This window comes from Pseudorca crassidens, chromosome 14, assembly GCF_039906515.1.
Source record: "Pseudorca crassidens isolate mPseCra1 chromosome 14, mPseCra1.hap1, whole genome shotgun sequence".
Lineage (NCBI taxonomy): Eukaryota > Metazoa > Chordata > Mammalia > Artiodactyla > Delphinidae > Pseudorca > Pseudorca crassidens.
In genome coordinates this window covers 85,946,431-85,961,476 of record NC_090309.1, presented here as the reverse complement: position 1 = coordinate 85,961,476, position 15,046 = coordinate 85,946,431, and the positions used below count along the sequence as shown (strand labels likewise).

The 15,046-nt window shown below is 36.8% G+C and overlaps 1 protein-coding gene across 14 annotated transcripts in view; it reads right to left on the bottom strand.

Moving 5' to 3' along the window:
* The window catches only part of KIDINS220 (kinase D interacting substrate 220), a 104,298-nt gene that overhangs the window by 61,847 nt on the left and 27,405 nt on the right, over window positions 1–15,046 (bottom strand). For all 14 annotated transcript variants that reach the window (XM_067703755.1, XM_067703756.1, XM_067703758.1 and 11 more), the window contains exons 10-18: window positions 13,778–13,876; window positions 12,390–12,488; window positions 9,502–9,679; window positions 6,622–6,786; window positions 4,735–4,914; window positions 3,782–3,947; window positions 1,765–1,916; window positions 1,313–1,602; window positions 361–501 (exon numbers count right to left, since the gene is read on the bottom strand). In XM_067703755.1, coding sequence (XP_067559856.1) covers window positions 361–501; window positions 1,313–1,602; window positions 1,765–1,916; window positions 3,782–3,947; window positions 4,735–4,914; window positions 6,622–6,786; window positions 9,502–9,679; window positions 12,390–12,488; window positions 13,778–13,876 — 1,470 coding nt within the window. The remainder of the gene's footprint in view (window positions 1–360; window positions 502–1,312; window positions 1,603–1,764; window positions 1,917–3,781; window positions 3,948–4,734; window positions 4,915–6,621; window positions 6,787–9,501; window positions 9,680–12,389; window positions 12,489–13,777; window positions 13,877–15,046) is intronic.

Genomic DNA, 15,046 nt, shown 5'->3' with positions numbered 1-15,046 from the left:
GCTGTTTATAACGTACCTTACAGAGAGCCACTGACGTGCCCTACTTTAATAGAACTCTACAAATTCTGTGGTTTCCCTACCCTTAACTCCATTCCAACCATAACTATCTGCAAAGAAAAGCTGGAGTCACACTATGGACTTTAGAGACCCTCTATTCACTTTTTTCCTCACACTGCCGTTAAGCTAGAATTGTTTCAATCTGCTTGTGATGAAACTTTTACTCTTGCTATGTTTCTGCATAAAACATGGTTGTTTTTACAAAAGAAGTATTATTCAAACTCCACTTGAGATACTCATGAAGCGACTCCTCTCAGCTGCCACATATGTGACAATGACAAATTTCAAGTGGTTCAGACATACGGTGTCCAGCATCTGGAGTACTCTGTCCTGCTCACAGGCATCCAGCCCGTCGATGATAACCACCAGCCTTGTCTGATTCTGAGTGAAGCTGTCAATGGTTTTTGCCATCCTGGCCATCAATTCCACTTCACACTTAAGAACCTGTGCAAAAGAAAGGATACAAAGCACTGAAATCTGAGAAGGTTAAGCACATTTCTTAAAAAGCCTGACAGAAAGTCAGCTAAAGGAAGAAAAGAAATCCAATGTCCTCACTGCCAGTTGTGGTTCCGCTTAAAACTGTAGCAAGTGCTTCACCTAAATTAGAGCATTTATTACAATAAAGTAGACACTGTCATATCCATTTTAAAAGGACAGACTTGGCTGAGTGACTTACTTGCTGAGATCACATGCTCTGAATGTCAGAAGACATATTTGAATGCAAATCCAAATAATCTAAATACCACACTACATTTGACCCCCAATGGCACGTGACCTTGATCAAAGTAAGAGGCTGCAGGTAACTGTATAAAGCCCTTTTCTGTTCTAAAAGTATGTTCCTATCTTATATGTTTTGGTGGTTCAATCTGCTTACTCTACCAGGCTCTAGGGCAACCTATATTATTAGGTAGTAATTACCAGCTGTGGAATAATCTGCAACCTTTTGAGTATCTTATAAAAGTCTGTTTTATAAAAATACGTTATTTTTGTAACTTTTCCCACTTCACATATGTATTTTCATAGGAAAAATCTAGAGTAAAACTAAAAACAAATGCAACGCTTTAACACTCCCTAAAGCCCCATGGTCATGGGGAGCATATTCACATTAGGATTATTTTCTGCACGGCTTGTGGGATCTTAGTTCCCCCCGAACAGGGATTGAACTCCGGCCCTCGGCAGTGACAGCATGGAGTCCTAACCACTGGACCACCAGGAACCTCCCAGGATTATTTTCTAAGAAGCAGTGAGTGCTTACTTTCATGAATCCTTCACTTTTCAATTTGTGCAGTTTGGAGGCAGCATTATGGAGGCGTTTCCTTTGAGAATTCAGGAGAGAGTCCAGCACCTGCCACCATGTACGACAATTCAGCACAAAGGCCAATCCCACTATCGACGCAACTGATATGAGGACAGCATTCACTGTCAGATGCTTTGGGTCAACTCTGAATATAGCCAGAAGAGTAATTCCAGCAATAATGCAGCCAAAGATAAAAAGGAAGATGACAAAAGATGGGAGACAACACGTTTTTTTCCATTTATTTTTACCTGTAATACAACAAATGGTTTTAACATGTCAAGCATCCAGAAAATCTCAATCATTACGGTGACAGCATATAACAAATCTGATGTTCAACTCATGTTTTCATGCACTGCATCCACCCCATCCTCAAGCCCTACATACACACAAAGAAGAGAAGGAGGTCCTACCCTGCGTATCTTCAGTCTTGAATACTCGGAAAAGCCTGGTTGCCAAAAAGCCAAACTCTCTTTCACAAGCATCCGAGAGGGTGGCAATCATTTCAGCCATTGATGTTTCTCCACCTACACTGGACAACCTATTGTAATCTGTAAACAAAAACCTTGAGGAAAGGGGAAAGAAAATGTTACTCAGCTATCTAAAGAAACGATTTCAACATATGTTATCTCTATCATTTAGCCTGTATTTCTTCATGTCTCTTTCAAAAGGTTGCTTTTAAAATTCTAAGGAGGGAAAACAACTTGTAATTAGGTATCTTCCATTTCTAACATCTTATATACTTTTCTCAGGAAAAGGCAATAACAAAAGTTAAATGTAGTAGACTTACATGAAGTAATTCTGACTAAAGGCAGAAAGGGAAAAAGATTATGACAGCTTAGCCAAGGAATCAGACATCTCAATAGATCTCATGATACAACGATTAAAATGATTAAAAGGTGACACCCCGGGCTTCCCTGGTGGCGCAGTGGTTGAGAGTCCACCTGCCAATGCAGGGGACACGGGTTCGTGCCGTGGTCCGGGAAGATCCCACATGCCGCGGAGCGGCTGGGCCTGTGAGCCGTGGCCGCTGAGCCTGCGCGTCCAGAGCCTGTGCTCCGCAACGGGAGAGGCCACAGCAGTGAGAGGCCCGCGTACCGCAAAAAAAAAAAAAGGTGACACCCCGTATCAGCCAAAAGAAGCTGCACAAAGAAAGTTTTCTAAGCATCAACTGAAGAGATTAAAACCTTGAGAAAATATTATAATAATTAAGAATTGAATGCCATTTAAAAACTCAAGCTTTAGAATGTTTTATTTATAGCTTAAACATCTACCAGGGATTTAGAAAGAAGCTATAAAATATTCATTTCACAGTTGTTCTGCAAAGTAACTGAATTATTCGTATTTTGAGTCTCTGAATGGATATTATTTCTGCATTAGTTCCTTTCTTCCCTTCTACCCCTAAACTAAACTCTCATCTCAATCCTGTAGATAGGCATTGCTTTCAAAATACAATCTAGGATCACACTGTAATATGTATCTGCATGCTATTTTAATTGTTCTAATTTTTTTAAAAAATACCATCTCATTAATTTAAAGTGCTTCTATTTTATATAAAAATATCTTCTCCAATTCTTTTATTACACTCCGCATATTTTCTTTTTACGCTTTTCATTTTAACTTCTCATTTTAAATCCTTTTCTTAATACTCCTATATGTCAATTATTTGTAAGCTTTCATCTTCCTCTCTTATAGTTTTGATGTCTTATCTGGTTTGGCCTATTTACTTTCAGCTTAACTTAAACATATTTTATCTTATAATAATTTTTAAATTCTTAATCTTTTAGTGCATATTTAATTATTTTACTAATTTCTATTGAATTCCTTTTGCTTTCAGTTCTCTAAACTTTTTTTTTTTTCATTTTACTTGCCTCTGGAGCCCTCTAGCCTTCCTTTACTCTTTGACTTACATGTTTCTCATCTTTTCTGAACTGTTTTCTCATACATTTCCTATTTGCTATTAAAAATAATTTTAGAGGAGTGGGTAAATATATTTCCACAGGTGAGAGGAAAGAGCAGCTCAGAGCGCAAGCTGAATTGCCAAAGTTACACCCTGATGTAAACAGATGCCAAGACTCCTTTCACTCTTTTCAAATAGACCAGCACTCTTTTCAAATTTGTCCAAAGGATGACAACAGGTGTCATAAGGGGGGAACATGGGTTTATGCTCAAATAAAATTTGGTAAATCAAAGTTAACTTGATTTCTTTATGAAAAGGTGTCTCTGATCCTTTAATGTACAAGAGGGAGCTATAATATGAAGTGTTTCCCACACAGATTTGACCAGGGAGTATTTGTTTGCTTTACTTCTCACATTAAAAAGTTTAAGGGACCAATGTTTTTTTGGAATATACATTGAGAAATGATGCATTATAAACTTTTACTTGCTTCATCTTATTAAAAGTTACTTCTGTCAAAGGGACCAACTCACCTCACAGGTAAAGCTTTAGTGGTTTGCTCTGGCAATTCAGGCGGATTCACAAACATCAATTTGAGGAGGAGCTCCAAATACCCAATATGTCTTGCCAATCTAGTACTGAGGACCCAGGCCCAATTCCAATTCTCTCCTTCCCTTCGTCCACCAAAGTAAACGACAACTGAAATTCACGGTTTAAAACAAAATTATCCAGAACAATCATTAGTCAAGCAGCCTCTTTTCTCCAAACAGTCAAGTATCAAGTAGTAACAGGCAGACTTACATAATTTTCATGGTCCCATTCCATTTCCTAACTACTCCTCAAAGAATTACTCAATTAATTAACCTCCCCCAACATACATCAGGTATGTGAAAAATGGAAAGTAAGCTGACTAAAATATGACATAAGAAACACAATCAGAAAGATAATGCCTTAAACAGAAACATAACCCTTAGTTCAGATTCAAACATAAAGACTGGTTTTATCACTACTTGCAAATGCTGAAGTTACCAGTAGTTCCTCCAAAGGTAAATCTATTTCCTTTCTTGCAACTGAAGACACTCGCGAGAACAGGGATTATATATATTTATTACTTTGCTTTTAGATAAAATAAAAATTACAGGCATGGTCAAAATGATCAAGAGCACGTCATGACAGCTATAAAAACTTATTTGTAAAAAAGGACTTAAATATAAATCATTAATTAACATATAAAAGGGAAAGTATAATAAATAAAAGTTCTGCTTCAATATTAACAAGTAGTGCACTAGTTTTTAAAGCTGTACCAGCCAGGCTGGGAACAATGTTCCTCTAGGCCAACTTACAAAATAGCAAAAAATCAATTTTCTCACCTAATTATGAAAATCTCTTACAGACTTTAGGAGAAAGATATAGATACAATTTTAAGTAAAACAATGAGTTTTGACATTCTCTACATTTTTGAAAAAGACAAAAGGCAAAGACTTACTAAAAAATATATATAAGAGAGCCAAGAAGCTCAATGACACGGCTATTCCAAGATTTGGGTCAATCGTAAAAGCAAACAATAAACCAAGGCCTCCACAAAGAAGCAGGGTCAGAAATACTATAAGCCATGAAAACTGAAAAAGAGGTTCAATCTGTTGTCCTGCAAAGGTTTTCATTTCATCTGAAAGAGAATTTAATATGAAAACATTATTTGTTTTATTTAAGAAATACAACTTCAAACATTTTGAAAATTTCACATTTTCAATATAAACATTTACTGAGCACTTACCAAGTCCCTAGATAGAATGCTGGTACTTAACCATTTTAACCAACGTTCTCTTCTGATAAGAATCTCATTCCCTAGGGGTACCTGTACCCTTGACCCTTGTCCTACCCACTCTCTTGCTTCCTACTGAAAATGCACAAAATCCTCTTTCATATATTCCCATCTGTTAAGATTTTGATATTTATTCTTGCGGTTTGTATCACACAATCAACAAGGTACTGTTTCCAGATATAAAACTAAAAACTATTTTTCTGTTATGTGTCTTCAAACTATTATACCTAGCTATAGCACCACCATTCCTCCCCGCTCCTCCTCACCCCTTCTCCCTCCAATTACATTTGAGGATCACTGCTCTTAAAGGTGTGTGCTCAGTCCAGATGAGCCCTGAACAAGGCATTCTTACTACTAAACTTAGCAAGAATTTTATAGGCAATACTGACACCTGTCCTTGAAGAACGAGTGAGATTTTGCCAAACTAAAGGAGTGGGGCTTAGCGGGGAGGTGGGGGACCTGTCCAGGAAGCTCCTAGTAGAGGAGGCCACTCAGGAAGGGTCTAGTGGGCTCGCGTGGGCGCAGAGAGCCCCTACGCCTACAGCCCTGAGCACACACGGGGGGGCAGTCCCGGCAGGGGTGCTCACGCAAACTGACAGTCTGTGAAGGACCTGGGTAGGACAGTTATAAACAGCACTCGCAGGGAATGTGCTACGAAGGGGTTTTAAGTATGCTATAACATAGCTGGATCTCTGTTTTAGAAAGAGAACTCAAATAACGGTGTAGAGGATCAACCACATACCCATACATAAAACTCTATTCTACCATACGACCCAGCAATCCCACTACTGGGCATATACCCTGAGAAAACCGTAATTCAAAAAGAGTCATGTACCAAAATGTTCATTGCAGCTCTATTTACAATAGCCAGGACATGGAAGCAACCTAAGTGTCCATCAACAGATGAATGGATAAAGAAGATGTAGCACATATATACAATGGAATATTACTCAGCCATAGAAATGAAATTGAGTTATTTTTAGTGAGGTGGATGGACCTAGACTCTGTCATACAGAGTGAAGTTAAGTCAGAAAGAGAAAAACAAATACCATATGCTAACACATATATATGGAATCTAAGAAAGAAAAAAAAAAAAAGGTCATGAAGAACCTAGGGGCAAGACACAGACCTACTAGAGAATGGACTTGAGGATATGGGGAGGGGTAAGGGTAAGCTGTGACAAAGTGAGAGAGTGGCATGGACGTATATACACTACCAAACGTAAAACAGATAGCTAGCAGGAAGCAGCCGCATAGCACAGGGAGATCAGCTCGGTGCTTTGTGACCACCTAGACGGGTGGGATAGGGACGGTGGGAGGGAGGGAGATGCAAGAGGGAAGAGATATGTATATTTATAACTGATATGTATATGTATAACATATGTATAACTGATTCACTTTGTTATAAAGCAGAAACTAACACACCATTGTAAAGCAATTATACTCCAATAAAGATGTTTAAAAAAAAAAAAACTCCATTCTTCTTTACTTAAAAAAACAAAAATACACAAGAGAAAACTTTGTTATATATGCAGACTTTTTACAAACATACCTTCTAGTTTCTTGAGCAAGAAGGATTTCCCACTTCCCCACTGTGCATACAGACCCACACAAATGGGCGGCTGCATGGTAGGTTCACTGAGAATATCTGCCAGGGCACTGCTATACAAATCATAACCAAGCATGTCACCATCTGTTTCCGTAGGAGACAAGTGTCCTGTAATTATAAACACATCATATCCTTGCATTAAAGACATTACTATTAAAAAGTAGCATCAATTTTCATTTATTAATTGTTTACTTAATTGAGGAAAAACACTTATTTTAAATGGTTAGACCTGTGTAAAAATAGGTTCAGAGGTGCTTAAGTTAATACCATATTTCATAAAACTTAAGATACCTACTAATTATAAGATGCATCATTATTATGTACGACTAAGAAAGAAAAAGTGCTGCCAATTTATGACACGATGCTTTCTTACCCATCAATTATAAGACATATTCCAACTTCAGGGATGCTAAAATGTGGAGTAAAGTAGATTTTACAATCGATAAAATGATTAAAACAATAACTAGTCCTTCAGAATCATTTTAATATGTATAATACCTATATAAAGAATGCTATGTTAGTGAAAATCGTAATAGATAACCAGAGAAAACGAGACATTCTATGGTTCCAGACAGAAAGGTTCAATAACTTAAAAAGAGCAATTCTCCCCCACATTAATCTACCACTTTAAGGCAATTCCAATAATAATATTCCATGAGGGTATTTTGAAAAGCTGAAAAGCAAGAAGAACATGTAAAAATAGCTATGAAAAATAATTTAAAGACTACCAAAAAGTAGCTGTCTTTGAAGAAGAATCAAAATACATTCTAAAGCTACAATAATTATAACATCACAGAACTCACACAGGATATTAACATGTGGCATTTCAAATCAGTGGGGAAAGGATGAATTAGTAAGTGGTATTGGGAGAAGTAAGCCATCCATTTTTTTAAATAAAATTAAAACTCTGCATCTCATACTTTAACAAAAATAAGTTTCTGAAACATTAAAAAAAATTAAATGTAAAGAGTAAAACTATAAAAGCACTAGAAGAAAATATAAGAGAAAAAACTATAAAAATCTTTGTGTGGAAAAGGCCTTTCTTTCTCAATATAATACTAAAGCCAGAACTGCAGGAAAAGACCAACAAGTAAACTACAAATTTATATAACTATTGGATGGGGAATTAAAAAACCCCAACACCATAAACAAAGAATAAGCACGGGAGAGAGATACAATATATAGGCTGGATCCAGGATCAATATCCTTAAAGACACAAAAATCAATTTTTAAATAATTTTAAAAACTCAAGAAAAAAGACAGCAAAGGATACAAAGAGGAAAATAGCAAAAATGCAAATAGCCTATGAACATATTAAAAGATCTCAATCTCACTAATAATTTTACAATGCCAATTACAATGAAATTTTTTCTTATTGATCTGATTAGAAAGCTTAAGGAAGCTGGAAATATCCAGTTTTAGCAAGGTTGCAGGAAACTGCACTATCATACATGGTCTAAGGAAGGAGAAATTGTTACAACCATTTTGGAAAGTCTATCAAAATTGAACATCCACTGACTTGCCAATTCTACTTCTGGGAGTTTATTCCAAGAAAATAATCCTAAAAATAAGAGTTAACAGATATACGTACAAAAAAGATGTTCACTTCAGCACTAGCTTTTAACAGCAAAACAAACCAAATATTCATCAATAAAGAACTGAATGTACTATTAGAACTTAGAATGAAAGATTGTGCAACAATTAAAATATGGTATAGTTCATTATTTAAAACTTTTATATTATGGTATCTCAAGTTTTTTAAGGCTATATACATAGTATAAAACATTTTTAGAAATGTAAAGAAAATCTTGGCAAGTCATTCAAACAATTACAAATTAGGAGATAAAGGACAATAGGAAATTTGAACTTTCTACTGTATTCGTGTTTTAATTCTTAAAATTTAATGTGTGCATTATTATCAACAGAAAAAAATATTTTAAAATATAACTCATAATGTTGAACAGAATCATACTTGCTTATGTAAGTAAACAGCTAAACTGGAAGGTGGCAGGATTCTACTATCTCCTGTTGGTTTCTGGGACTAACATGTCTGTTTTTTAACTCTAGTAGAAAACTGTTCCGTATTTCAAAAGACCACATGTGAATGATTACATTCTCATGTGCATCCTTTACAAGCAAAAACTATTTTAGTACAACATTCAAGGCATTATGTGCTAGATGTTATGGAGGATACAAGAAGAAAGAATCCCTGCCCTGAATAACTTGGAATCTGGAAGGGAGAAAATTCTAAAAGAAACAAGGGAGAAAATTTTAAAAGAAACAAAATAAAAGGCCATATGTAATAAGTATTAAAAAAGGAAATATAAACACAAATGCTTAAGTATTCAAATGAGGCAAAAATTGTATCTGGTTAGGCAGATCAGTTAAAACGTCACTGAGAACAAGACAACTGACTCCAGCCTTGGAGAGAGATGATTTTAACAAGAACGTTCATGGGGATGGAGAGGACACAGCACAAGCAAAGGTAGAGAGTCACACTCTGAAAACAGAGTGCATTTTGATAAAAGCACAAAGAATACCTGAGAGAATAACAGGGGGAAGAGAGTTTTAGAAAAGTAGGCTAGATTTCTAGAAGTCTTAAAAGCTGATTGTTGACTCTGAATGTACTTAATGTGAATGCTACAATATAATGCAAAACAGCTTTAGACAGGGAAAAGTTATTTTTCTACAGTAAAGTGATAACTTTCTTAACTTTTATAATCTTCAGTTAAGTGAGAAATGCAAAACTGCTGGAAGTCTCTTAATTTTTTCATAGACATTCATTTCTTAAAAGCCCAGTTAGGTACAAAACCCAATACTTACTGGCTCCAAATATTTGAGTTAAAATACTTTTCTGATGGCTACAGTCAATGTTGTAGGGAGTCTCGCCTGCTTTGTTGGGCCTATAAAGTAACCGTCCATCTTTGGGATTTCTTAAAAGAAGTTCTGCCAGTTTCCGACTCCTCCCACGAATAGCAATATGCAAAGGAGTGTCTCCTTTCTGTAAAATAGTGGCAGGAAACTTGAACTTTCACATTTCTTACATATAGTACATACAGAGTAACAATTTTCATGCTTCTATAAAATAACAGAAAATCCGAACTTTTCATATTTTTCATATAGAATGTATAAATAATATGAATTTTTATCTCTGTAACCTCCCCACAATTTCTTTCTCTAGTTCCTTCCCTAGCTTTTCTCAGGTATTATTTCTCCCACAGCCTTCTAGAACGAAAGAGGACAAGCAACAGGCTTTTTCCTTGCAGCTCCTCCCAGGCCCTGGATCCACCTCCATCACAGGTTAGTAACCATCTATCATCCAGATACTTACTGTCCACAGATGTCAACCACCTTCCTCAACTAATTTATATTCTATTTCACAACGTGGTCTCCATTTGTCTAGACAGCTTCCCAATCCATGCTGATATTCCACTAGCACAAGCGACCTCGTCCTTCCTCACGCCCTTTGTCACCATTATGTTAGTTCCCTACATTCTCTTCCTCAGAGTCCTCTATGTTGAATCCATCCTTCTCTGGCTACTACAACTTCTTCCGTTCTCCTCAGCTTTCACGGCTCCCTAACATCAACCTGCCTTCTTCCCTTATTAGAATCTCCATCATATTAGTATTCGCATCCAACACTAAGGAAAGAAAACTAATACGTAAAAAAAAAAAAAAAATTCAGTCCGCAAGGTGTTCTCCACTTTTTACTTCACAAACATCTCTCTTAAAGACAATGACCCACAAGTTAACAAATGAAATTCTCAGTTCTCACCCACTCACTTCCTGTGGCTTCTACAGCACAACCTTATCGTGATTTTGAATCTCCTCTTCTGCCTCAGGTCTACTTCCTCCTTTTCTAGATTCCCTTCCTACATCCTAAATATGGCAGAAAAGCTACGTATCGAGCTCACTATATAGTAAGGCACTGAGCTGGATAATTTGGGGGATATGGAGATGATAGACAAAACAGTCCATGGCCTTAACTAAGTTACAATGTAACAGGAGGAGACTGGATAAACATGCACATTCGTAAAACAAACTAGAATGTGACACACGCTGTAAGGAAAGTTTGACCTCAGCTTCCATCTTTCTTCCAAACTGATGATCTTAGTCACTTCCATGCAGCTCTCATCTCTTGGTAACTAACTGTGAAATTCCTATCACCAGCCTTGATTTCTGGCCCAAATTCAAGCCCTATCGGTCACGGCCTCCTGAACGTCTTAGCCTTCAAACTAACCACATCTAAACTGAATTTCACCATCTTATTTCTCCACCTGAACTCCATTTCTTATCCCCAAACATGTGAGAAGGAAGAATATCATCAGTGGCATTTCAGCCAGACAGAAAATTTCTGAAAATGCAATGAAGACATCAACACACCCTGCCTGTTTATGCTGAAGATAAACAGAGATTGGTGATGGGCCAGGTAAAAATAACATTAATCTTTATTCTTAAATTTTTTTTATGTAATCCTTTATGAAGAGCCAGGTTCAAGACTTTTACAAGTTTGTATTCCAAATTCGAGCAGGACAGCACCTTATTCATCCTTTGTAAGTATGTGTGAACGAATGCACATTCACTCCAAGAACATTCCAGATATCACGTGTGCTTCTCAGCAAGTATGTGCTGACTTAAGACAAAGCACACACAACAGGGTCCGAGACAGGGCACCTTAAAGGGCACGTAGTCCAGTGGGGTTCCCTTTTGCAAATTAGGGGACCAGTGCCAGAAAGTAGTCAACAGCAGAATGAGAAAAACAGGCAATACAGAAGTTTTCTAGAAAGTTAAGTATATTCAATTTCAACAACTTCTCTTTGACTTTATGCCCTCACTTTTACGATTAAAATTTTTCTTTATATTTTCTTTCTTTTATATTAATATGATATTAATACACATTAATATATATACCATATATAAATACATTAATATGGTAATAATAGGTAGGAGGCTTTTCTGTGTTTTTTTTAATAATGTTTCTTGATAAAATAAAAGGCAAATATATATAAATTCTGTGTTTTTTGTTTAATTGCCTCACGAATAATAAAAAGATAAGCTTCAATCTATTATGGATTAGGAGAGCCCAAATCATATTATATATTCAGAGGGAAAAATTTATATTTCTTAGTTCATACAGAAATAACTTCTTTTCTGTGAGGAAATCAATTTGAAGTAGAGAAAGAAACCTGCTTAAAATGCAGACCAACTAAAACCAGGAATCAATTCTATATGAAGTATTAAGCAATTGAGAGTTAAATTTATTATGGAAAATATGAACATTCCTCTAAAAGGATTAAGGCAAGGACACATGGCAGAACATCTCTCCTGCTGGTGAACGTGAATGCCAGTCTCCTTTGAGAGTCTATCTTCTCCAGCCCCTTTTGGATTCTTTCTTCCTGTTTCTCTCAACAAGCTCCACACCTGATGACATCCTCCTTGCATGGTGGTCAATGCGCCTTGCCATAACTGATCTGAGCCATAGAGGGAACCTCTGAAGCAGCTGCTTTGCTGCATACTGAGCCCGCCCACTCCTCAGCATGCTCTCAGAACAGCCAAGAAGATCTCACAGCATCCAAATCCCACACAAATAGCCCCAGCAAGTAATCTCTCCCTCCACAAAATAAAATCAGACCCCCATTAAACCCACCGGATATACAGTCAGTCTACCTATAGCCCTCAAAAAAAACTGCTCTCTACATAGATGTTTTTACCTTATCTACGGCAGATACTTTAGCTCCTTTATCCAGCAGCAGCTCTACTACTTCTATATTTCTCATCTTGGTAGCCTTTATAAGAGGTGTTTCACCATCCTGTGGGCACAGATAAGAAAGTTTGCCAGATTAATACCTTTACTCCTAAATCTTTAAAGTCACATAAACACACGTGTCAAGAATTCAAATATCTGACCAGTCTACATTGAAAATGTTCTCAAGGAAACATAGTTGGAAAAACTAACAAGTGCTTTTCCTTTCATAACCAATCACTTGTATCAAAATACTTTTATATCACTCAACAGAGCAAGAGATGTGCCCCACTACTTATCAGCCGCTTCTGCCCCTCACCACTGTCTTTCCCCAGGCCCACCGCTGACACCTGCGCCACCTCCTCCAGAGGCTGCTTCCCGTTCTGACCACCTCACCCAAGTAGCCCACTACCTAGCCTGTCAATGTCCAGACAAGCCAGCGTCTAGATCTGTCAGATGTTGTCACCAGCGCCTCTGTGCTTCTAAGGAAGGACCTGTGTACAACAGGGAAACAACCTGATACGAGCAGTATGCCTTTGGGAAACCTTAAAAGAGTTTACAATTGCTTTCAAAATCAAATTAATAGAAATAAGAAGAGACCACAGTTCAGCACTGAATTAGGAAAAAGCAAAATCTGGTCAGAAGCCACGTGTGGTCACAGTAGCTGACACAAAGGTCTAAAAGAAAAAGAAACAAGATTCCAAGGAGCCACCACCTGCAAAGCAGAAGGTATCCCAGGAGAAGCTCTGCCCCAGGGCACTGAGGTTACCATCACTGGTTCAGAAGATGCTGCTCCAAATCTCTAACGGATGAAATAGGATTGTCTTACGGGTGATTCCGTAAGTTTGCTTTATTCATTCCTGCCATTTCAATCCAGAACTCCAAATATATTTTCCTCATGGACAACTATCACATGTAAAGCCAAATATAATCACTAAAGTCTTATACAGTTTTATACTTTCCACATGATTTGAGTAAAATAGACTAAAAGTGGTTGGTTTGGGGAACCAATAACCACACACAATGATATTTTAAAAGGAAATGTGTTCTGCATTCCAAACAACAGGAGCATAAAATAATTCTGGGGAAATGATCTGTCCACAATTTATGAAGAGCTGATACTGTACTTTCTGATTAAAATAAATTAAATAACAATTAAAATAAATTACACATTGCATTTTGCTGTGAATACACAACTCCTGAAAGGATATAAACTTACTCCTCAATTTAATACAGAACATTTCCAGTTAAATCAGTATAATTCTAATATCAAACAACTGTAAAAAATTGAAAAAAATAAGCAGTACTAACATTCAGCACTAGGTATTGCTAAGAGAACAGAAATGTCGTTTATACCTTTGTGCATATTTCAGTGTCAGGATTGCACTGTAAGATATCTCTCACCATCGTTGCATTTCCTTTCTCAACAGCCCAATACAAAGCAGTTTTATTGTCCTGCATAATAAAAAAATCAACAACCACTTCATATAAGATATAATATTAAAAACTTCTATTTGTAAATATAAAACATTATTAACATTCCTATTAAAGCATTAATATATCTTACCAAGAAGCAGCATGGTAGAAAATAACATTAATCCTTATTCTATCTTGCATTTACTTGTGAGAAATTCTTTATGAAAGAAGCCTAAGAAAACTTAATACTTCTTGACTGAGAAAGCAGCAACCCCACATAGTTGATAAGGGAAACTATGCTTTTGGAAAGCAAACAGGTTTCAGGACCCTGCACTATGTTGGAAGTCATCAGTACCTGAGCTCTGTATCCTGTGATAAGTCACATAAATATTCTGACTTTCGGCTTTTGGCTTTTCATCTGCCCAATCTTTTCAAAAGATAATGCATAAGAGTGTACTACACAAACATATGGTGAATTGTTTTTTTACCATGTTTAGCTTTCTTAATCTCTATACTGCACCTATATACTGATCTTCATCAGATCCTTTAAAATCCTATCTAGTTCAAAAACCAAAAACAGATCCATGTGGACTTTGAATGCAGAGGTAGAGAACAAAAACACTGACTAAAACATAGGAAAACAAAATTGACAGACACAAAGGAGATCGGTAAAAGTCTAAATAGATGATCCAGTCACCAACTTTTAGTGAAAATATGATTTTATCCCGAAAGACAGTGAATGACTCTCTGCTGCTGCCACATTAATTTTCCGACACCAAGATTTCCCCAATGCAGTTCCCTTCTCAACACTGTACACTAGTTTCCAGCCTCTCTGGCACTACGTCCCTTTCTTTTCTCTATCTCCCATCCCACCCTCCCCGCCATCCTGCTGACAAGCTGATTTATTCACCAACTAAGGAATACAGTCTTTCACTTTCCCTTCTTACTAAATTTTCTCATCCCATTATTCCACTATCCTTGCCTGAACTACCGAGCCTTCCTTCTCTCTCCCTATCTAACCCACCTTTTAAACTTAGCTCAAATTCTACCTTCCCTTAAAAGCTCTCCTTAATGCCCACTTTCCCCACCTCAAGACTCTTACATTTGAACCTTTCACTAGGCAATCATACACTATCTTATACCAAAAGTGGCAACACTATTTATGTTTACATAGAAACATAAGAATAAATATAAACAAAACAAACTAAA